General features: G+C 44.9%; 2 protein-coding genes across 2 annotated transcripts in view; both read right to left on the reverse strand.

The window, feature by feature from the left end:
- LOC134464125 (tripartite motif-containing protein 16-like protein) overlaps positions 1–2,987 on the reverse strand; it is a 12,036-nt gene extending 9,049 nt beyond the window's left edge. Inside the window, exons 1-3 of the mRNA XM_063217587.1 lie at positions 2,367–2,987; positions 697–792; positions 26–259 (exon numbers count right to left, since the gene is read on the reverse strand). Coding sequence (XP_063073657.1) covers positions 26–259; positions 697–792; positions 2,367–2,987 — 951 coding nt within the window. The remainder of the gene's footprint in view (positions 1–25; positions 260–696; positions 793–2,366) is intronic.
- An 8,440-nt stretch (positions 2,988–11,427) lies between these two features.
- On the reverse strand, positions 11,428–23,846 carry ush1ga (Usher syndrome 1Ga (autosomal recessive)). Its single transcript, XM_063214737.1, has 4 exons — positions 23,600–23,846; positions 13,123–13,579; positions 12,090–12,722; positions 11,428–11,636 (listed from the first exon to the last, which is right to left on the reverse strand). Exons 1-4 carry the CDS (start codon positions 23,761–23,763, stop codon positions 11,430–11,432), a joined length of 1,461 nt encoding a protein of 486 aa, XP_063070807.1. The 5' UTR covers positions 23,764–23,846; the 3' UTR covers positions 11,428–11,429.
- Positions 23,847–23,863: the final 17 nt, after the last annotated feature.

The raw sequence follows: 23,863 nt of genomic DNA on the forward strand, positions 1-23,863 counted from the left end.
CAAACAGTTCTGTACTAGTACCAACCTGCATAAAGTCCACGTCATTGCTGCTGCTGCCGAACTTGTCTCCCATCTCCAGGCTGCGTCTGAGCTGGCATATCTTGAGGTGCAGGTGTGCCCGGATGCCCTCTGCCTGGCCCACGGTCCTCTCCAGCTCCCCCTCCAGCACCCCCCACACCTCCCCCCGCGCCCGCTCCACGCACCCATGCAGACGGGAGAACTGCTGCTCCACGATGGCCTGTAGTCCCACCACTGCCCCCTGCAGGAAAGGAGGTTTCAGGGCAGAAATATACTGTATATTATACATGAATGAGTACAGTAGGAGCACCTTATATCATTTACAACTTCTGCTGACAGACAAACCGTCAGACAGGCAGACAAACAGACAGACAAACCAACACGACCGAAAAGATAACCTAATAATCTTCTAAGTATTTCCCTTTGATTTACTTAATTTCCTTTCCAACTTATAACAAAGATATTTTAACTAAATTGAAAGCCTTAGTCAAGGCAAGCCTTTTCACCATGTATTAATATATTGTGTGTTTGTTTATGTTTTAAGCACTATCAGACAAACATTTTGAGTGTTAAATGTGTCTGTCTTAGTGTTTACACTCTTCTTGTTGGTCCAACTCAAAGTCTTGAATTACCAAACAAAATGGACAGTGTAAGGCAAGTGCATGCACATATCCAGACCTCTGCTGAGTTGGTGTTGTTCTGCAGGCTGGTGATGGCGTCCTCTGCTATGGAGATGGTCTTCCTCATCTCCCCCTTCCTCCTCTGCAGCTCTGCCTTAGGACACAAATGCAGATGTCAGTGCACATGCACACATGCACGCACACATGCACACACTCTCGCTCTCGCTCTATCTCTCTCACACACACACACACACACACACACACACACACACACACACACACACACACACACACACACACACACACACACACACACACACACACACACACACACACACACACACACACACACACACGTTTGATAACACTTCCTATTTGGGGTTCATGAGAAGAAAACAAAACAACCAACCAACAAATTCCATTGTTGCTGTTCACCATTGTAAATGAGTTCCCACCACAATCGATTTTACCCGTGTGATCTTTTAAACACAATGACATCTTGAATTAGTTAATGACACAAGTGATGAGTGTTTATTTATTCTCACACAAATCATCATAGTCTCAGCAGATTTTGTCAAGAGGAAACATCCGTCTGTATTCTGGTTCAAGACAGTTATTAATAGTGCCTAGAAGGCTAGATACCACATTGAGACAAGGAAATAATGATCTTGGCAAAATAAACATCCTTAAATTACATTATTACACTGTAGTAGCTTTCATCTAGAGCTATTAGATTTGGGGAAAACAAGCTCCCCCACACATACAAGACCATATCCTGCTAAATCCCTACGGAGTGTATACAGTAGTCATATTTTGAGAGTGTGTGTGTGTGTGTGTGTGTGTGTGTGTGTGTGTGTGTGTGTGTGTGTGTGTGTGTGTGTGTGTGTGTGTGTGTGTGTGTGTGTGTGTGTGTGTGTGTGTGTGTGTGTGCGTGTGTGTCAGTGTGTGTGTGCGTGCGTGCGTGCATGCGTGCGTGCGCATACACAGTAACTGTATTGGTTTGTGTGCATACACTGTATCCCCATAGATCAGATACAGATCATATGCAGGAATTAATACAACTTCACCATATGATTCCACTTACTATATTTATTATTCAAACTCTGCCTTGACTTGCCTAGGCATCCACACTCATGCACCCACATTTGGGAGCTTGACCAAAGCAGGAAAGCCAACTAACAGAAACTAGTATACTACAATAGGAAAAAAGTTTCAATTAAAAATCTTTGGGTATTTGCCCTACCAAGCAAAAAAGCAGTAACTGTGCATACCATAGCTCCAGACTGAGTAAAATGACACAGAGTGACGGAGTAGTTTTGGGTAGATTATTGACATGGGTCAGTTTTGTTATTCTATATTACCACATTCTTTACACATGTACTATGTGTCATTCAAATCATAGAAACTCATTAATATACTGCCCTACAAAGCAAAAACACAGATGCAAAAACTGCATTGTTATATAAATTATGCACCAGTCATCCCATATAATCCAAGAGCCCCACATGCAAACCCCAAACCCCCAAACCTCCAAAACCTCCTCTCCGTCCCCCAGTTACCAGGCATGCAGTAGTGGTCCTACTTTTGTGCATATAAAATATACGTCCATTGATGAGAAATGGTAATGTAATACCACATACTAATTTTACCCAAACACAGACAAACCCATCACGTTCTGCTTTTTTGTGAATATTTTGGGACAAATGATATGCCCCCACTTATAGTTACCTCAGCCAGTCTGCGCGCCTCCCTCACAGGTACGCAGCGGTGGCCCCGGTGCCCGGGCTCTTCTCTGCAGCCGGGGCAGATGCACCTGGCGTCGGGGCAGCAGAACAGGTCCAGGGGCATCCTGTGCTGCGGGCAGCAGCGCATCTCCAGGTCGTGCTGCGGCGCCACCAGGCGGTGGCTGTGGAAGCGCGGCTTCTCCAGGTGAGGCCTCAGGTGCGCCTCGCAGAACGACACCAGGCAGGTGAGGCACGACTTCACCGCCCTCTGGGGGCTCTGGATGCAGGAGTCACAAGGCACAACGTCAGCAGAGTCGGCGGCGTCCATATGGAGCTCTTCCACCGAGGAGTTAATGGACAGCATGCTGCTGCCTGTTTGTAAATCTTCAGTGGCGTTACGCATGAGGCCACTGGATTCACTCCCACCACCACTGCAGTCAAGGAAGGCAACATGGTTTGCACATCTAGCTAAAGGGTTGCCTATGCACTCCTCACCATGCTGTCTGCTGTCATTCCCCTGAGTGGTATAGTCCTCATCGGCCCTATTAAAACTCTGCTCCACTTCCTCTAGTTTCAGAATGTTCTTGTTGCCTAGCGTTCCATAGAACTCTCTATCATCATCCATGATGGACGATGAACTATATTTCTGCTTGACTCCAGTAGTTCCACTTCAAGAGAACAAGAGCAAGAAAGTTCCTATATATAATTTGGCACTAACACTATCACTACCACAAAGAGAAATGGTGCAGGAGGAAATATAGCTAGCCAGGGAGTTTCTTAGAGGGACTTTGCTGTGGTCTGCCCCACCACACCCCACCCCTGCTGCCCTACCCTGCCTCGGAACACTGGGGACATTCTGGCCACTCCCCTCCCTGCTGTAGCCCCTCCCCATCCACTCTCTCAGAGCTCTTTCTTTAGGAATTGCAATAGCAATAGGATTTGTATAACACATTAATATACATCACACCATATAGCAAAAGGACCTACTGTACTCATTCTATGTTGGCAAGGCATTATACGGGAGTAAGAGGGAGTATGAGGGAGTGTTAGGGAATTGCCGTACATGAAAATACGACAGAATGGTTATGGCATACAGTATCTTATGGGAATTCTGTCATGTAAAAATAGAGTTCACTGTGCTAGAGATATGAGGAGGGGGGTTTTCTCCCCACAGAGATAAAAATATGACAGGCCAGACTCTGTTTCCTTCAGATTAAAACACAGACAAACACGCGTGCATACGCAGAAACGCACATGCACACACATAAACAGAGTGTAATACAGTACATTTGTGTTAATATGCAACTTTATTTGTGTGGTTAATGCATTTATAACCTCCCTAAGTTTGCTGTAATAGAAAAATACATATATTATAAATACATCTATTTACATTTTTCATTTACATAAATCACAATTCACAACATGTCTTAAAAATACACAAGACTGACCATTACAGTCAAACAGATCTGTTCAACATTATGCAATATGTGACATTCCAAGAACTGCACATACTGCAGCAAAGAACATGACAGACCACTGTAATCGTAAATGGTCTGTGGGCTGCAAGTGCACTACAAAATAAAAAACAAATATGTACAGTAAGCTGGCTAAAATACCAGCTGTAACTGGCAACCCTTTTGCAAAATGTGTAGACTTCCAGACTGGTGTATAAAAAGGGTGTACGTCTGGTATAGTACAAAAATGGCCTGAGTACAAAGAGCATCTACTGTATTTCAAGTGCAGGCTTACTGAATAGTGTGCCTGACAGACAGGAACTACTTCCTAGTCCCTACGCCTACTGAACACCACTACACCTTGTGCCACTTACAGAGCATTGCCCTTTCACGTTGTCACTACTAAGGTTTAGCAAAAAAGCTTTTAGATACTGTAGTTGCCGCCAAAAGAGTCTTTTTTTAAAAATCAGGTTAAGTGGACGAGCCGTTTGATTGTTTTCCATTTCCATTGCTGCCTGAAAGTGAGTCTGTGTTTGCTTGTGCCACCCATTGTACATACTTGAACAGTTGATTTTGGCGTATTTATGCAATAGGTATTTCAGTCAGCCTATCACCTTTAGCGAAGGTGGAGCAGGCATTATTCCACTCTGACCGCAACATTACCACTACTAACTTTATCAAGTCTACAGTGTTTTAAAGAAAGTCTAATTTTGCAAAATTGTGTTTTCACAGAGCTACATGTATATCAAAGTCATTACAACCAAAAACAATCTACTAAGATCGATAGGTATCAGGGTTTTTCAACTGGTTCTGGCCAAGGGGGCACCATTTAGGTTAAGCAGTAGTCCGCGAACTGCTGTGTTTGTGTACGTATATTTGTAGTAGTTAAACTGCATAGAAACTCACAGACCACCAGCACTATTGACGCAGACAGTGGGCCAGAGACTACTCGTTGAAAACCCCTGCTCTATACCTTTACATGACAACATCAAATGCATGGGTTATGTTCTTCACTTCCAGTGGTGGCACAAACATGTTAACACAGGGAAAGGGATAAGGGTTCAAAAAGGGCACTGTGCTTTTGTTTTGGGTTGAGCAGTTGTACACTTCTGTTAGGTGATTTACTGCATTCTAGAAACGTACTGTATGTGTAACCGCTTTTTCGAGTGTCAAGCTGGGCTAAACCAGAAGATATAAGGTGAAGATGTAGTAATTAAAACTACTTGTACACAAGATGAGAACACTTGAATAGAACATACCACTGAAACAATGCCGGCACATTGACAAACTACTGTATGTCATATGCAGTATATGTCAGTGTCAGCCTGTTTGGTGCATCAAACTTGTAAACACAGCTTGGACTGGCAATCCCCCCATAGGGAAGAAGAAGCTGCAATGTGGTAGGCAACAAGTGTCTTTTAAAATGCCCCTGTATGGTACTCCTAACCACAGCTACAACCAATCACACCACTGATTCCAATGACAAGCGCCAAGTGTTTGCTATTCATTGGTTCTTGACATCTCCAGGAAGAGCTGATATGAGAAGAGTCCATCAGAGTTGGCTTGAAGTGAAATGCAATACATAATCAGAGGGTGTACGAGCAGGCCTAAGCCCAGGCCCAATGTCAGGGAGGGATCCCAGTGTTTAAGTTAAAGGACCAGTTCAGTCAATTTCAACATGTAGTTGTAATGCTCACACTACCCTGGACTTGTCAGTACCTGAATTTTTTTTTTCGTCTTCTTCAACCGTTTCCGAGATCCTGGTCATTGTAATGGGGGCAGCGCTTTGTTTACATTTCTAAAAAACATTTTTATTTATTCCCAAAAACATCCAAAATGTTATAAAACATCAACAGACAACTAGCAAACAACGGTACCTTTTGGGAAAATATTTGGAGTAGGCCTATTTTATTTAAAAAATTGTTTTAAACAAACGCTGCCCCCATTAGAATTGCTCATATCTCGGAAAGGGCTGATCCGAAAAATGTGGCATCACCGGGTACTGACAAGTCAAGGGTAGCGTGAGCAATACAACAGCATATTGAAATTGACTGAACTGGTCCTTTAAGTCAGGCTGAAATGGGTTGGCAGTGACACATGAATGTACTTGTATACATATACAGCATACGGTACCAGCCTGACTGTAACACCAAAGATAGCAGCTCCAGCCTGAGTCCTTCCACAACACGATGCCTTTTCAAAGGTCCTCGCCGTGGGTCCCACTGTTCACTTCACATCAGGAGTTCAACTTCTGCATGCGTGTAAATGAGGATATCCCTGAACTGCATTCTGTCCACCAGACCTCAGGGTACCTAAGGAAATACGGACAGGAATATGTGTTTACATGTAAAATGCATTATTTCTCCTGACAAGAATGAAAGTCTACAATCAGTTATACGTATGTATTACATGACAGTACATGGTATAAACAATGATTAGTTTAGGATTTTTCAATGTTTATGAATGTTTTTTCTTCAACCCTATCTGTCGCTGTGCCATGTCCTCTCCATAGTCTTCATTGTCCTTGAATACCTGTCACACAGTGGTGTAGTCTACTTTTTTATGGTGGGTATACTGTATATTTGAGATTTTTTTTAAGTGGGTATACTGTATATATTTGTGCTATTCAAAACAATGGATCAATCAATTTTAAGTGAGTATACTGAAATCTCTGAAATTTAGAAGTGGGTATACTCTGTATACCCGCGTTCTACGTAGACTACACCACTGCTGTCACAAACACAATCCTATCACCTTTTCCATTGCCTTTGAGTGACCTGTTCATTTATTGCCTCCACTGTTGCCAGATTGGGCGGGTGCCCACCCAATTGGGCTACTTGGGATGAGCGTCTGCGGGTAAAAACGGGAAAAAATGGCCATTTGGCGTTTTTTTCAGCCGTTTTGGGCCCATAGAAGTCAATGTAATTTGTTGAATTTGAGCGGAATTTAGCGCAATTTGGCTTTTTTTTTAGAAGCTTTTGGGCGGGATTTGGTCAGACACATCTGGCAACACTGATTGCCTCAGCTACCTCAAAGTGACGTGTGAGGAAGGACCCTTTCAGATGCATCTGTCAGATTGCAGTGTGCTCCATAGACTCCATGCTTCTCCTGTGTTCCTTCTCATGGACTTTTAGGTGTGCTTTCCCACCAGTCAGAGTAGCAGGTGCATGCATGAAGGGCTCTTTCAGCTGCACTGCCTACATGTCAGAGTGCAATGTCCTCCACGGCCTCTGGACCACCTCAATGAAGCAGTGTGAAGGACCAGCTCAGGGGTGCTGCCTACAGTACCTGTCAGAGTGTGGTGTGCTCCACGCCTGGTGTGTTAGCTACCTGTCACTAGAGTGCAGTGTCCTCCATGGCTTCTGGATGCGCTCCCTACCTGTCATATGTGTGTGTGTGTGTGTGTGTGTGTGTGTGTGTGTGTGTGTGTGTGTGTGTGCGTGCGTGCGTGCGTGCGTGCGTGCGTGCGTGCGTGCGTGCGTGTGTGTGTGTGTTAGCTACCTGTCGGGTGTGCGTGTGTTAGCTACCTGTCAGGTGTGTGTTAGCTACCTGTCGGGTGTGCGTGTGTTAGCTACCTGTCAGGTGTGTGTTAGCTACCTGTCAAGTGTGTGTTAGCTACCTGTTAGGTGTGTGTGTGTGTGTGTGTGTGTGTGTGTGTGTGTGTGTGTGTGTGGTGTGTGTGTGTTAGGGTGGCCATCGGTCCGTTTTTACGACCTGTTTACGACGTTCGTGTGTCCCTCTCTTTGTCTTTCCTCTCCTCCTCGCCTTGTGCTTATGGCCTCGATATACGAGGCAACGTCATTGACACAAACTAGATTGACAGACGGTCGTGTTTCCGATATCTGGGGCCGCCATGTTACTCCAGATATTACTTCAGACTGCGCACAACAAATTAACTGTATTGCTGTACTGGAAACGCATACTGCAAGCAAGTTTGTCCGCTAAATGCATTTACAACGAGGGCTCTCGTAACTTTTCAACCAGGGCAAAGAAAGCGTCTTTCTGCACGGGCGCTCTCTGTATTTTGAGCTCGTGCTGTTGCTATGGTTATCCAAGCGTCTGCAGGGGGGGAAATGCATTGCTGACAGAAGCGTCCGCATATCGTCTTAAAACACCGCTGATAAACACACTCCTGACCTTTACTTTCAGCAAAGTACATCAAATAGGCTACTATACACATCATGCATGCATGAAAAAAGATGAAATAAATACAGACTACAACGGAGGGATTGCCTATCCTACTCTACTCAGAGCCGGCTCTGACCTCCATAGGGCCCTAGGCAAAAATATACCAAGGGGCCCCCATAAAGTGCGCAGTCTCACCCCACCCCCCCAACCACGCACACACACACACACAAAACGCGAACCACAGACACAACATTGTCTCAAATCAAGCTTAATTAAAAAGTCTCCCTTTCTGTGCTCTTGAGACAAAAACATCAATAATGTCATAACAGATTGTGAACATGTAGACAACGGTGGCTGTACTGAACCTCATCAGCTGCAGGTGTACCTGGCTCATCTGTGTACTACCTGAACATTGTGCTGGCCCTCCACTGGCTGACTGACTGGAGTCTGAGCTGGTCAGAAACTTAAGCATAGCGCCTGTAAAATATAACTGAGGCTTCAATTAATTTAGCTCCATCAAAATGTTTGAATTTAAAATTACCATATTTTATAGCCTGCCCCCTAGTAGCTTGCCTTTAGTAACCTGGTCTAAAACGATTTTTAAAAAATAAATGAATAGGCCTATGATAAGAAACTTGTGTAACATAAATTATTTAGCTATATAACATGTGTATTATGAATGTTATCACACATTATTGTGAATAATGTTGTGTTCACTAGCCTATTTATTGGGATTCACCTTCGTCACAAGTTTCAGTCATTCACCAAAGGTCTGGATTTATTAGTCTATCCAAGCAAGCCGCGCCCCCTTGCTATTGTTATCACCTACACACACACACACACACACACACACACACGCACGGCACTCCTTCTCTCTCTCACTCCCTCCTCCTCCATTGCTTAGACTGCACGGACGTCTTATCAAAAATCTTAAGAGCCTGTCAAAACCAAAATCAATGTCTGTGTATGTTGATATTTGTTTCTAAACTATCGAGAGGCAGCCACGCATACAACAGCGCGCACGCAAACTCTCACATACACCACACACACAGAGAAAGGGCACCGCTTCTCTCTGACACTCCCTCCTTCGTTGCTTCGACTGCACTGACGTTTCATCGGCTAAATGAACGGCTCGTCAGATTATGATTCAACTAGTACACCTTTCGAAACAACAGTCAAACGTTGACAACGCCACCCATTCCTCTCACATTCTCTCTAGCATAGGCTACCTGTTGATTCAGTTGAACTAATTGCACAAGCTAAACGAAACGCTACTCAGCTTGTGGTTCTCAACAACTTCTACCTTTTAAAACAACAGTGAAAGGTTAATCCCCCTTTTTACAACATGTGACTGTATCGAAGACCTGGGCACTTTTTAACTCGGCATTGTTGTGCAATACAAAAGCCCATTGGCACTTTACTTCTGCTCCATACGAAATTAGCCACAGAAGAAGGATCACAATGAGTGGAAGCATAACCGTAACAACAGAGGAGTTACGTTGCCTACCTCAGAGAGAGTAGAGAGATAGCCTACAATATCTCTGCCTACCTGGCTGGCTGCTGTTCTCGTCGCTCATTGTCATGAATTTTCTTTTTCTTTTGTCGTTTCCGCAGGGAAAATGTCGTTTCATGTTGGACGTTTCACGTTTTGTGTGACGGAATCAATAATAAACAATGAAATCAGTTCGCGGTTTTTTTTTTTTTTTTTAACTGGTCGCGCGAGGCCGTACGCTGAGAGCGTAGTGAGCGTATTGGGCGGGCCGGCTCTGTACTCTACCCTCTCTGATACAACGTTAAATTAGTGGTTCTGATGACTCCTTTATCGGAGTGGAGAGGTAGGTGTAATGAAATGCGAAAATCCTTCCCAACACATCTTGTTTTACAACTAAAACTGTTTTTGGCGGCTAAGTTAGTCGAGGTAAGATGGCAGCGCAGCTTCTTGATTTCAGCCTGCTGTTTAGAATGACACAAAGTCGGGGAGTGACACGAAGGCGGGGAGTCAGCCAGTTGAAGCCACGGGTACTGCGCAAGGACGCTAGGTTAGATAGTTAAGGGGCGGGGTTGTCCGGCCCAAGTCCGGACAGGTGGTCACCCTAGTGCAGGGGTCGGGAACCTATGGCTCGCGAGCCACATGTGGCTCTTTTGGGAACTGCATGTGGCTCTCGGACAAACCTGTCATTTGTTTACTCAATAAGCCATGAATAATTTTGTTACGGCACTAAATTAAAAATGGACCTACTGAAATCGAAAAGTTAAGATAATATTCAAAATATAAAGTATGATCGCGCATTTAATCCATCCCAGGTCCGATCAGCTGAGCCAAGCACAGGCCTTCGACGAAGGCTACTGTACAGGTATGAAAAACATGTTTTTTTATTGGACAATGCCGTACCCGCGCTGTGTCGTGTCATGTGAGATAATATTCCATCCGCAATGCTTTACCTAAAGTTCAGCTAGCTAACGGTTGTATTCAAAACAAAGAAACTGTTCACGGTCGTGCCATTATGATTGCATATCATCAAGTGGAGGAAACGCAAGTGAGGGATATAACTGCAGCGCTGTACTTCTCCCTCGATTACAGGAAGAACTTTTGCTGAATCAACTGACGTAAGTCTTTCCCAGTTTAGTGTGATTGCGAGATAACTGGTGCCACAATGCGAAGGCAAACGTAGGGTTGCCATTCGTCCCCTGAAATACGGAATCGCCCTGTAGCCTATTTGGCGGTTAAATCATGCGTTTCTGCTGTATTGGGGGACGCATGTCGGTAAGGGACGCGCTTTGTAGGGCATTTTCGCGAATTACTAAAAATAGACATGTCAGCCACATATCAACTGTAAAATGTTAACTATGTCAGCGCGACCAAGATGAGCATCCTGTCTTGAAGTTCTCTCTCCCTCCCTCCTCCCTCCTCCCTCCTCATGCACCTTCCCCGTGTCTGTCTGATGGCTAGAATAGAAGCACCTCCGTCATTCTCATTGCTCATTGGCAACTCCGATGCATAAAAGATAGAAACTTAAGGTAATGCATGCGCGTGGCTTCTTAAATGCACATCAGCACATCTACAAGTGAGTTTAGTTCTTCTTTCGTTAGCTCTCCTTCTTGTCCCCAATGCAAGCGTTACTTTTATTCCCTTCTGTGCATGACAATTAGCATTAGAAATAATGGCGAAAATGGTATGGCTCTCACAAAAAATATTTTTAAAAAAATGGGCGTTTATGGCTCTCTCCACCAAAAAGGTTCCCGACCCCTGCCCTAGTGTGTGTGTGTGTGTGTGTGTGTGTGTGTGTGTGTGTGTGTGTGTGTGTGTGTGTGCGTGTGTGCGTGCGTGTGTGTGAGCTACCTGTCAGGTGTGTGTGTGTTAGCTACCTGCCAGGTGTGCGTGTGTGTGTGTTAGCTATCTGTCATGTGTGTGTGTGTGTTAGCTACCCGTCAGGTGTGTGTGTGTGTGTTAGCTACCCGTCAGGTGTGTGTGTGCTAGGTACCTGTCAGAGTGCGGTGTCCTCCATGGCCTCGGGGTCCTCGATGGTGTCCAGGCGTCTCTGGCAGGCGTCCATCATCTTCTTGCGGGGCCCCAGGGGGATGTGGATCCCCTTCAGGTCGTTATCACCACACAGCACCAGGGCCTCCAGGTCAATCTTCTCACGCCGCAGGATAGGCATGAACTCATTCATGCAGTGGGCCGCCAGGAACACCTGACAATGTAACACAGACATAGTATGACTGCACATAATCCAGTGAAAAGCTGCATTATCGAAAATGAATTTTATGGTAATTCACTGCGAAATCATGACAAACAAAAGCCCTCTTCAGCAGACCCTGAAGATGGCTTGGGTTTTGTCTGTTATTCCTCGAGAGCCTGAGATTCTCGAGAGCATTTCTTCACTACTTAATGGAATAACCTGTGTGCTCAAACATTCAATTAATAAAAAATAATTAATTGTTAAAATTAAAAATTATTAACAAAATAAACAAAAAACACCTCAATAATGAGTTAAAACAATATTATTTTCGAAAGTGATGATTTGATTACCTCCAGTGGGTTGTTCTCGGCCTCATCATCATGTGTCTGGGTCATCATATTTTGCAAATGTGGTTTTCATCCAAATGATGAATAACAATAAAAATGAACAGTAGTTTCTGATTACCTCCAGCGGGTTGCTCTCGGCCTCGTCATCGTCGTCCAGCCCCAGCTCCACCTCGTCCCAAGGCAGCTCGTCTGCGTTGCGCTGCTGCAAGCTGCGTGCACTACCGATGCTGTCCGCATCCGCTCCCAAGCTGGGCGAGCGCTGCAGCCGGCTGCGCAGGCGCACCGTGTTGCCTGCGGGGGGCGCCATCGCCTCCTCCAGCCCCGTCAGGCTGCCCTCGTCGCGCCGCCCAATATCAAACAGGCCGCTGCTGACATAGTTGCGGCGGAACACCATGGTGCCCAGACCGGGCCGGTTGAACAGCGAGTCGTGGCCCGAGTCCGTGCTGACCTCGGACTGCTCCAGCTCGGCTGCGGCCGCCCGGTGCAGGTCCGGCTCGCTGATGGCACGGGAGACGGCGTCGTCGTTGTTGAACATGTGGCGTACGTTGCGACGCCCGCGCTGGTTGTCGCGGGGGCTGGCGTAGGTGCCCTGCTTGACGAACATGACGTCGTTGCCCAGCTGCAGCCCCGACAGCGAGCGGACGCTCTTGCGGCCGTCCTCGGAGATCTTGAAGGTCCCCTCCACCTGCTTCCTCTTCTCCAGCTTCTTCTGGATCTTGGTCTTCCCCCGGGCCGTGGCGTGGAGAGTGGCCTGCGGAGACAAGGTGGATTGAGTGGATATTAGAAGAGTGTGTGAGTCCATCTTACCTGTGAGTATGTCACTCTGGTGTTGAGCAGCTTGGTGTGTGCGTGTGTGTGTGTGTGTGTGTGTGTGTGTGTGTGTGTGTGTGTGTGTGTGTGTGTGTGTGTGTGTGTGTGTGTGTGTGTGTCACCTGTGAGTATGGCACGCTGGTGTTGAGCAGCTTGGTGTGTGTGTGTGTGTGTGTGTGTGTGTGTGTGTGTGTGTGTGTGTGTGTGTGTGTGTGTGTGTGTGTCTAACCTGTGAGTATGGCACGCTGGTGTTGAGCAGCTTGGTGTGTATGTGTGTGTGTGTGTGTGTGTGTGTGTGTGTGTGTGTGTGTGTGTGTGTGTGTATGTGTAACCTATCTTACCTGTGAGTATGGCACGCTGGTGTTGAGCAGCTTGCGACTGGCCATGCTGCCTGTATAACTGGAGTAGCTCATGGCATCGGAGGAAGGCCTTAGCCCCGCCGCCGCGTACTCCGACACGTCCTTCTGGAACTTCCTCTCCATCTGCCGCTGGTGCTTGCGCTGCTTCTTGACGCAGTCCTTGATGCGGCGCTCGGCGTCCCGGAAGGCGCGCTTCTTCAGCTTCTCCACCAGCTTGGGGTCCATGGCCGACTGCTTGGCCGCGATGGAGTCCAGGTAGCGCACGCAGTCCATGTGGTTCTTGGTGGCGGCCATGTCCAGGGGCGTGTGGTAGTCGTTGTCCAGGCACCAGATGTTGGCTCCGAAGGACACCAGGAAGGACAGGCAGTTCTGGTGGCCGTGGGCCGCGGCCAGGTGCAGCGGCGTGTTGCCCCAGATGTCACACTTGTCCGGGTTGCCTCTGGGGGACAGAGAGTAGAGTAGAACTTGAGTTTTTTTCTTTTACTTCGGACGTGTAAAAGTTTTATCTTTTACCTGACATGTTTCGACGGTATAGCTTCCGTCGTCATCAGAGGGTCACATGAATGTTGATGTGTGACATGCCTTCAACATCAGCTGATGCTGTTGTGGAGGTGTGACCTCCCTGTCAATAATGACACGCTCACATATCAACATCCATGTGACCCTTTGATGAAGATGAATGCTATACCCACAGTAAAGAAGAAGGATCACCGCACACTGGTGGACTTAATTTTGCTGCTTTTTATTTAGGTGAACAAAGTGAACCTGACGAAGTGCAATGCGAAACGAGTTGTTCACCTAAATAAAAAACAGCAACACTAAGTCCACCAGTGTGCGGTGATCCTTCTTCTTTACTGTGGATTACCCATATGAAAAAGTCTTACTAAAATGCATATGGATTATATCTGTTCCATAAGAATATTATAAGGGTCATACAAGGCACAAACCCACATATACAAATCTAACTATTTTTTTATTCATTTTCAGTAATATATGCCATACACGATTTATGTTACTATGGGCTTATATATTTCGTATAAGTAAAAAGATTGGAAAATAGTGCTGTTTTTGGATGAATGCCAATCAGATGTGTGCTGTATTTGTGCCATGTTGTTGTATATGTTACAGTAGGCCCTATGTGTATGCCATATTTAAAGGTGCACCATGCAATATTTGTTGTAGCTTATTTCCAGCTAGGGTGACCACCTGCTAATAAGTCCAAGGGGGGACAAGGGGTATGCTTCGGAGGGACAATGTGGGACAGACACCCCCCCCCCCCCCCCCCCCCCCCCACACCCCCCCCCACACACACACACACACACACACACATTTGTCTTTAGGCAATATAGGCCTATATATAATCAAAGTGACAGTCAAGAAAGACAAATAAAAAATCATGAGTGAAGTTCTTCGTCAGGTTGTTTTTTTTTCCGGGAAGCTTATTTAGACTGTCTAGGCCTGTGTTATATACAAATATTACATTTAAAGTCTCATGCTTCATATGACAAATGTGCAGAATTCATATAAATATTGGTGTCAGAAACTGTTTAAGAAATGTACAAATTAAATCAGGTTTGCATATAATTAAATGTATAAACTTTATAAAATTTATATACGAATATTACATTTCAAGTTGTAAACTTCATATAAACTTAATATAGGAAGTCTGTAAAATCCAACTACGGAACATGTACGGAACATACGTGTGATGGAGTGACCATCACTAGGGTTGTGGGTGTGTTCTGACTAACATGCCAACTAGCCTGGCTCTTTGGTGTAGCGGTCAGAGCCCCGGTTTACTACCCCAGAAGGTCTGGGTTCAAGTCCCAACTGGGCAACTCTACTCCCCTTCGCTATGAATGGTGTCAGAAGTGGGATGGTACCGTGAGGCCATCGGAAGCGTACCCATGGTGTGTGAGCCGTAATTCCATGTGAGGGACCCCCAGGATTGGTTACCCCCGTGTGAGGGACCTCAGTGATAGGTGAAGCATTGATGATGGGGCACATTGGATGGGAGAAGCATGATGGGCAGTTGCGTGAGGGACACCATGAGTGTGTGAAGCGCACGCGTGCGCTTCCCGAAGGGGAAGGCAATGTGATGGAGTGACCATCACTAGGGTTGTGGGTGTGTTCTGACTAACATGCCAACGAGCCTGGCTCTTTGGTGTAGCGGTCAGAGTCCCACGCGTAAATTGAATAAGACTTCAATATGATTTTAACATAAAACGTGCATTATTTCTATAGGAATATAGTAGTTTTCTCCTATGTTTTAGTCAATATAATATAGTATTATGCATTGTTGGCATGTCAAACTCTTATAAGAATTTATACGGCATGCAGTCATGTTATATGGCATGCAGTCATGTTATATGGCATGCGTATAAGTTCCATATAGTATTTCTTTTCGAAAAGGGGCCATAATCGACTATCATGATAGACATATATTAGAAAACGTATAAGTGACTCTTGCAAATCTGGCACATTTTTTCTATACGATTTCATGTAAGGAACATGCATGTTTGCAGTATATGAATCATATAATTCTTTTTCATATGGGTACTGATGACTGCACTTCACCAGCACCTGGAACCTGGCTGTGCATAGGAGTTTCAGATCTATGAATGCTATACCGTCAAAACATGTCAGGTAAAAGATAAAACTTTTACATGTCTGAGGTAAAAGAAAAAACTTTTTGCAAAAGAAATGAAGGTGTATGTTTGAGCTGAACAGACTTGCTGCTGCACTAGGCGGTGTACCATACCAGAGGGGAGAGTTAGAAAGAGCAGGCACCAGAGAGAGATAAAATATACTGCATTAGTTGTGGCGCGATGCAGTAGATGCATTTTTCATTTGTAGGAAATGAATATGAATTTAATGGCTTATTGATCGGTTTCATCTTCAAAACCCACCTTTAGGAGAAAAATGACATCATCTACACAATTTCATCATCTAACTGAATTTAACGGCATGATCGGAATATTAATATGATATTAAATCATATTTGATTCTCGGGGCGCTATGGTGCAGTGTGCCAAGCCCCCCCCCATATGGGCTTGCATGTCCTGGGGCACCCAGGTTCGAATCTGGCCTGGGTCATTTCCAAGCCCTACCCTATCTCTCTCTCCACACTCACTTCCTGACATGCTTCACTGTAGTGGTGTGGATCGGCACTGCCCTCACGATCCGATTCGATCACGATTCGGAAGGTAGCGATTCGATTCGATTCTATGCGATCCGATCCGATTCAATTCTACAATGCATTGCAATGCATTACATTTCTACTGAAAGCAAAGCAAATGTTTAATCAGTCATGATGAGGCAATACAAGTAGTCAGATAATGAGCAACAATTTATTGGCTGTTTTCTGTATCAGTCTGTATCACTCTTGTAATGTTTTGAAGTGCTTTTATTTAATTTAACATTCATTTGCTCCCGAAATATCCATGGAAGCAATTGAAACTTAAAAAAATTGCCGGATCGATTCTGGAACTTGCCGGATCGATTCTGGATCGTCCATGCCCCGCATCGATTCGGATCGCCGAATCGATCATTGTTGACACCACTCTTCACTGTCCTCTCAAGAAGGAAAGGCCCAAACAGCCAAAAAATACATATTTTTTAAAAACCAACTCATTTGTTTCTCAAATGCAAGAAAAGTCAAGACAACGCTTCGAACCAACATCTTCGTCAAACATAATAAACTAGCAGGTGCTGTCTTGGTGATCTGTTGTTAGAGTAATACGTCTTTCTCGTAGTTAGATTTTTTTTATTTGTACAATATTACCATCATGTTCTAGTTCCGGCTTCTTTCCGTGGTACCAGGAATCTATTGTGCAAATGCTCATTCCCACCAGCCAGAACAATGGGCTCATTCAGTCCGTCTATCATTTCACTCATCAGTTTAATTATGCTGTAATTATGGAAGCATGTGCTGTACGGCTTCACAGCTGAGCAACTGTAAACGATTCAGCCGAGCATTGTGTGGGGCACGCATGGGGGAGCAGTGATAAATGGAGAATGGCATGCTTGTTTGGGTGTCTGCTGAGTGTCAGCCGGTGTCAGCGTAGTAAAGAATGCTTCACTGAAAGACGCACAACATGGCCGCCTCAATGATTCAAATGTCTTTAAGCTGTAGCTCGCCTCATTCATCTTCACTAGTGAGAAGCACAGTGAACGGCACTAACACATGTAACAAACACCTGCACACACACGTACACACATACATTACACACACACACACACACACACACACACACACACACACACACACACACACGTCTGACAAATGCATACAACTGTAACCACACACCAACACATAACACACACCTGCACAAGCACACACACACAAACACACACACAGACACACACACACACACACACACACACACACACACACACACACACACACACACACACACACACAAACCCTGTCAGCTTCCCTGGACACACACACACACACACACACACACACACACACACACACACACACACACACACACACACACACACACACACACACACACACACACACACACACACACACACACACACACACACACACACTCTTCCTCCTGTTCCCCAGAGGTCTGTCCCAGGGGTCACCTCTGTTTGGCTGGTGTGAGCTGTTGCTCTGCCTCATCCATTTCCCCAGTGTACTGCATCATGTGTGTATCCAGTGACAGGGAAGGCCACTACTGTTGCACTGCTCGCTAGTCAGCACTCAGCAGCAGCAGTCAGCAACACAATAACCGCACTGGAGGCCTGCGCCCATACAACCATGACCCAGCATGACATGTAACCTTTCACTCAGGCATGTACTATACACTACCGGTGCATGCACACACACAAAAACACACACACACCGCGCCCATACACCATCACACCTTCAGAGTAAAACACAGTCGGACATGGACATGTATTTTTTGGCATTTTATGGATACTTAAATGGATGGCTAGAGGAAACCAGAATTGACAATTCATTTCACCATTATTTCAGAAGGATATGTTTATTTTATCACCTAAGTAGAGTAACCAACAACGGTCTTATTTCACAGAGATCACAGTTTCAAGCCCTATGCCTGGTGTTTCTGGTGTCTTTACTTTTTTACCATCAACCTACAAGGACTGCATATGAAAACTAGTCTGTGATCACTTCTGGTGTTCTTTAGTAGTACGTTGTCCCTATCGCACAGTAAATAAATAAATGTGTAAAAAATATTATCTTGTAAGCAGTGTCCTATACCATCTATATTCAAGGCTCAGAGACCTATAAATAGGGTTGATGCAAAGTCTTCCCATCTTATGCTAGAGCCTGACTCCACCAACAGCAGTGGCATCAATATTGCATGAGGCACAGGTGAAGCTTTACAGGCTACTGGTACATTATTGATGCAGAGCCCTGAGCAGTCTGGTACTGCTGATAGAGAGAGAGAGAGAGAGAGAGAGAGAGAGAGAGAGAGAGAGAGAGAGAGAGAGAGAGAGAGAGAGAGAGAGAGAGAGAATAATGAGTGAGGGGGGGGTAGAGACAGTGAGTGAGTGAGCAAGCAAGAGAGAGAACAAGCAAGCGAGAGAGGAAGAGAAATCAAGAGAGAGAGAAAGAGGGAGAGCCAGAGAGAAACTGAAAACGAGAGGGGGGGGGGTAGAGGATGAGAGCAAGAGCAAAAGTGCAAGAAAGAGAGAAAACAAAAGTGTGTGTGTGTGAGAGAGAGAGAGAGAGAGAGAGAGAGAGAGAGAGAGAGAGAGAGAGAGAGAGAGAGAGAGAGAGATCTGTATGCCATGACATCCTCAGGAGACAGGAAGTGAGGAAAAGCTGGATCCTCACACCTGGGGTTGGGTGTAAACATCTGCACATCTGGGAGAGACACACAAATCCTTCAGGAAGAAACACACACTTTCTTATGAGAGACACACTTCCTTCTGGGAGAAACAGGCACGACGTGCTAAGGTATTCCCTGCAGAAATCAAGCTCACTTCACTGTCACATAAAGAATACTATGGGGCTTATGGGGCTTTCTCTTGTTTTGTTTTGTTGTGTCTGAGACAATCTTCTGTCACAATACACAGTACAAGTCTGATAACTGATAACCAAAAGCCTTTTGGCCCTTTTCCTCTTACATACAGTATTTTCCACACAAGGCATTCCAGTTATACTGGATGTGCTTCTTTAAACACCACTCTTTCATACAGAGCCTGTTAACAAAATGAAAAAGACCATGTCTTAAACTGTAATGTACGAAGCTTGATATGTCATAGCAATGTTGTTACAATGTTGAGCTTTTTTCTGCAAACAGTGAGTTGGCTTGCTAGATCTATAATTTGCACCAAAAGGGCTGCATGCATTCATTCAGCAGGTGTCAGAGGGAGCATCATGTTTACGCATGAGTGTCTCAGCTGAAGCAAATCAGGCTGGCCTGTAACAGACTGCAACAGGATGCTATGGTCATAACCGACACGACAACTAGTAGAAGCACTCGGCCTCATACAGACCTCCGCTAAGTCAGGCTATCACCAACACAGAATCAGCTGTAGCCACTGTGCATGCCAACACACTGGAGAAATTCCACAATAATGTGTTCATGAATGACGAATTATTTAGCAAAGCAACAAAAAATAAACAAACCTCAACAAAAATCCTCTTTTACGGCAGAGAAATCTTAAGGTCCCCAGGAAAGACTCAAAGGGAATTTCATACACAGAGGTGGGTATCCCACATTTAAAAAAAATCTAAATACAGTTTCTGAAACAGATGATCATGATGAGCAAACCACATTTTTTGGAGTATGAGTACATTAATGTCTGCAGACTCGGCAGTTGCAGATACAGAGTACCCATACCAGTACTTTTACCCCCAACATACAATGAAAATAAATGCACAGCTTTCTTTTTTCCACCTGTGATATTTGTTTTATTGTCCATTTCCATGTAGATTTAAATGTTAATAAATGCAGCACTTTTTTCCCATGCTGCTTTCAAGTCAGTGGAACGTGATGAGATGTGTTGTGTCGTGTCATAGCAGTATCTGTGCCTGGTATTGGCAAGTGTTTGACGAGTATGAGTATGACTATTATGAGCAAGTATCGATACCGATACCAGCATCGGTATTGTGCATCCCTACAATTTAGTGAGCTCAGCTTTGTGTACAGACACAAAAACCTACATGACACAGTGTGCTTTATGACACTGTTGTTACATACACTTAACTGGTGATTTACTGCATTTACTGTGTGTCTGGAAGTTCTGCATTTACAGCAGCTGCTCCCGTACAGTACGTACAATACATGCCATACAGCCACACAGGAGCTCCACTCTATATACTCTGTGCAGCCATAAATATGCCCCGCAATAAACTTCAGCTTAAATGCTTCTTCCCTGAATTCCCACAGTACATGTTGCAGATGAGGGCCTAAAACGCTTTGCCCCCAAAATTGTGGCCTCCTAAAATGAGATGAACTAAAAAAAAAAAAGTATCATTATTATATTATTATTATTTAATTATGAGGGGGGCTTCTGATCAGTTATACTTAGGGCCAGTGGTGCAGTCTACTTTTCTGTGGTTGGTATACTGTATATTTCAGCATTTTTCAGCATGGGTTGTATGTATATTTGTGCTGTTCTAAATATTGAATCAATACATTTTAGGTGGGTATACGGAAATCACACATTTTCAGGTGGGCATACTGCGTATATCTGCAATCTGTGTAGACTACAGTCACTACACCACTACTTAGGGCCTCCCAAACCTTAGCAGCGGCCCTGCCAACACCAGGTGGGTGGATAGGGTGAATGACCAGTGCTCTCCCTCATCCTCCTCCATGACTGAGGTATCATGAGCGAGCACGGTGGGACCATCCCACCGCACCCCTCCCTTGGGCTGCCCCCCCTTGCATGCATGAGGCATATCATAAATAACCTAACTGCAATTTTAATGTGTGCACTGTGTGTCATAATTAAATGTCAAATAAACTTTCAAAAAGGCCCATCATTGTATGCATGAGAATGCGGATCAGCATTACAGGGTTTTATAATGAATGTGTGCATGATGAACTTATGCAACTTGCACCTTAAACTGTTCAAGACATTTATGTGTTTATATCAGCTTCGAGAACCTGAAGGATGGGGACTTCTGAGGACAAGCTGAGCCATACGCATAGTAGCCGTGAAGGAGATTTACTATCTGTTTGCAAGACATTAAATTGGAGGAACTTACAACACAGTGCACGAAGGTGATGGAAAACTTTGTTATATTGTTATATTGTTATATATAGCATGTGCTGTGACACACACAAACAAGCTGCATGATGCACTCTATATGTTTAACTCAATGAATATCTAAGTCACCTGTGCCGATACTGTGACACCAGACTCCCACCCACCTGTAGTTCCGGTTAGTCTATAGTGTCTTTCTGCTGGCAGATTCATTTTGGCCTGTCATTAACGATAGCATCTTAGGTTGCGGATTACACACGCTGCACTAGATACTACTTAATGTATCTAGATTACACATGATGCACACAGCTGAATGGGACTAGATCAAAGATTGTAGCGAATCCAAGATACTTCAGACTTGGTTGTAGTAGCTCATGTCGATGGGAGCAAAGTGGGGTTGAGTTCCGGGATGTAGTAACAGGCATGTCATCGACATGTTTGGCCGTAATGAGAGCCCCACAGTAATAATGTGCAATAAAAATAAACCCATGTATGATTTAAAGTTAAAGTTTTATTTTGAGTGAAGAGTGAAAAGAAGTACCAAATGCAACAGCTAGATTCCAAAATCTACCGCCACACCAGTGTGAATGTATGGACAATGGAAGTTCTAAGGAATGGACTCAGTAGAACGTAGAAACGGTGCTCCAACTGTTTAAATGGTCCACCTCATGCATTACAGCTGACACTCATCATTATACTCTGGCCCTGGGGTTGGCAGTGGCACCTGCCAACCACCCAAAAATGGCTAAAACGTGGCCAAGGCTAGTAACACTAGTCTCACCAGCCACTTTGGAAGGTAACTTATTCTTGGGTATGGTATAACAGTAGCATAAATCCTATTTTTACACCTTGTGTTATAGGCCACTAAGGTTCAAGAAGGATCATTCAGATTCTATTTGCCTGATACACTGCAAGTAGTTTCATTTAACACTATGCTCACAGCACTGATCGTCTTGCTTTATCACTTTATTTTCTGAGTTTAGATGTATCATGACAAACACAATACATGTATGTCTAAGAACTACTGGCAACAAAACAGTGGCTAGTGGAAAGGCTGAATGGCTAGTGACTCTGCAAAACCACTAGCCACAGCGGCCGGTGAGTAAAAAGTTCATCTGAAGCCCTACTGTGGCCGTAATGCTGACAGGCCTTTCTCTGGCTTACTCAGGCCTTGCTGTTGGCTCACTGGTCATTTGAGGTCCCTGCCAGGGCAAAATGGGAGCTTGCATCAATTAAGTACTCCCATAATGAGTCTGCAGTGTGGAGAAAACCAGGTCATCTGGAAGGCTTCAGCAAAGGGCTTTTGTGTCCACAGTCTCAGGTCCTCTGAAGTCCTGCAAACGCTGCAACTTAGGTTTAGGTGGAGCACTGTATCACCCAAACACCATTATCTAGTGTTGAGCAACACTCAAAGAAATGGCTATCACCATCTTGTGAATGGCTTTCAGCAAAAATGCATGCAGCCCCAGCCATGGCTGGGCGCTGGACTGCTACCCGGGTTCAATTCCGGCCCGAGTCATTTGCCGACCCTTCCCTGTCTCTCTCTCCTGTGTCTCCTCCACTGTCTAATCGAAAAATAATAAAGGCTTTAAAAAAAAAATGCATACAGCTTTATGGCTGGTTAGAATGTTGATTCTTTCAGCTCTGAGACTCTGTCCCCAGCTCTGTGAAAATAAACATAAACACTAAGCACAAGTTTGACCCTAAAGGTGTTGTGCGGCTTAGTAGGCTACATAATGTCATTACATTATTAGCAGTATACCTATAATGTATATGTAATGCACATGTATACCTAATAATAACATTATGATTATACACTTCATTAAACTGTAGAATTTGATTGTGGAGCCTACCTGACTGATGCATCAACTAGAGAAAAGAAAAGTCTATTCTATTTTGTGTATGCAATTTGACATGGCTTTATTTATTTCTTTTTTTAAACTATTATTGTTATGAAGTGTCCAGCCCATGGGGTGGTCCTGTACTCCTGTGCTGAGGGCGATCAGATGGCGCATGACCTAAATCTGGGTAACAGGACGCACGCGTCCAACCACTACTACTGCGAGCCCATTACATAATCTTGTCTTTAACATTTGATACTGTAGTGACTGTGCGCTCTCTGCGCCGTGGCTATCGCACACTATATGACCATATCACTTGCGCGCCACGGCTACACACCAACAACAATGGATGCAGAAGTCACTTCATACATACGTTCCACAACTAAGCCCAACAGCAACAGAAACGAACTCACCCTCTCCCAACTATTAATCTGAGGGCGCCCAAGTTGCCGTGGTAGGCGGCCCATAGGGTCGGCGTCATCCCATCCTCGTCAGGTGCGTTGAGGTCCTTCCGTGTGGCCTCCTTAAGCAGGTCGAGGTAGCCATCCCGAGCTGCCTTGTGGTATTTGTCATTCATCGTGCGGTGTCTCCCTCACCTCCATAATGCTGCTGCCGTGTACAGTATTCATTCAAACTCGCGAGTTTTCCAGGGCTGGAGCAAAAGCCCCGCACCTCCA

This window comes from Engraulis encrasicolus, chromosome 2 (assembly GCF_034702125.1).
Source record: "Engraulis encrasicolus isolate BLACKSEA-1 chromosome 2, IST_EnEncr_1.0, whole genome shotgun sequence".
In the NCBI taxonomy this organism is placed as follows: domain Eukaryota; kingdom Metazoa; phylum Chordata; class Actinopteri; order Clupeiformes; family Engraulidae; genus Engraulis; species Engraulis encrasicolus.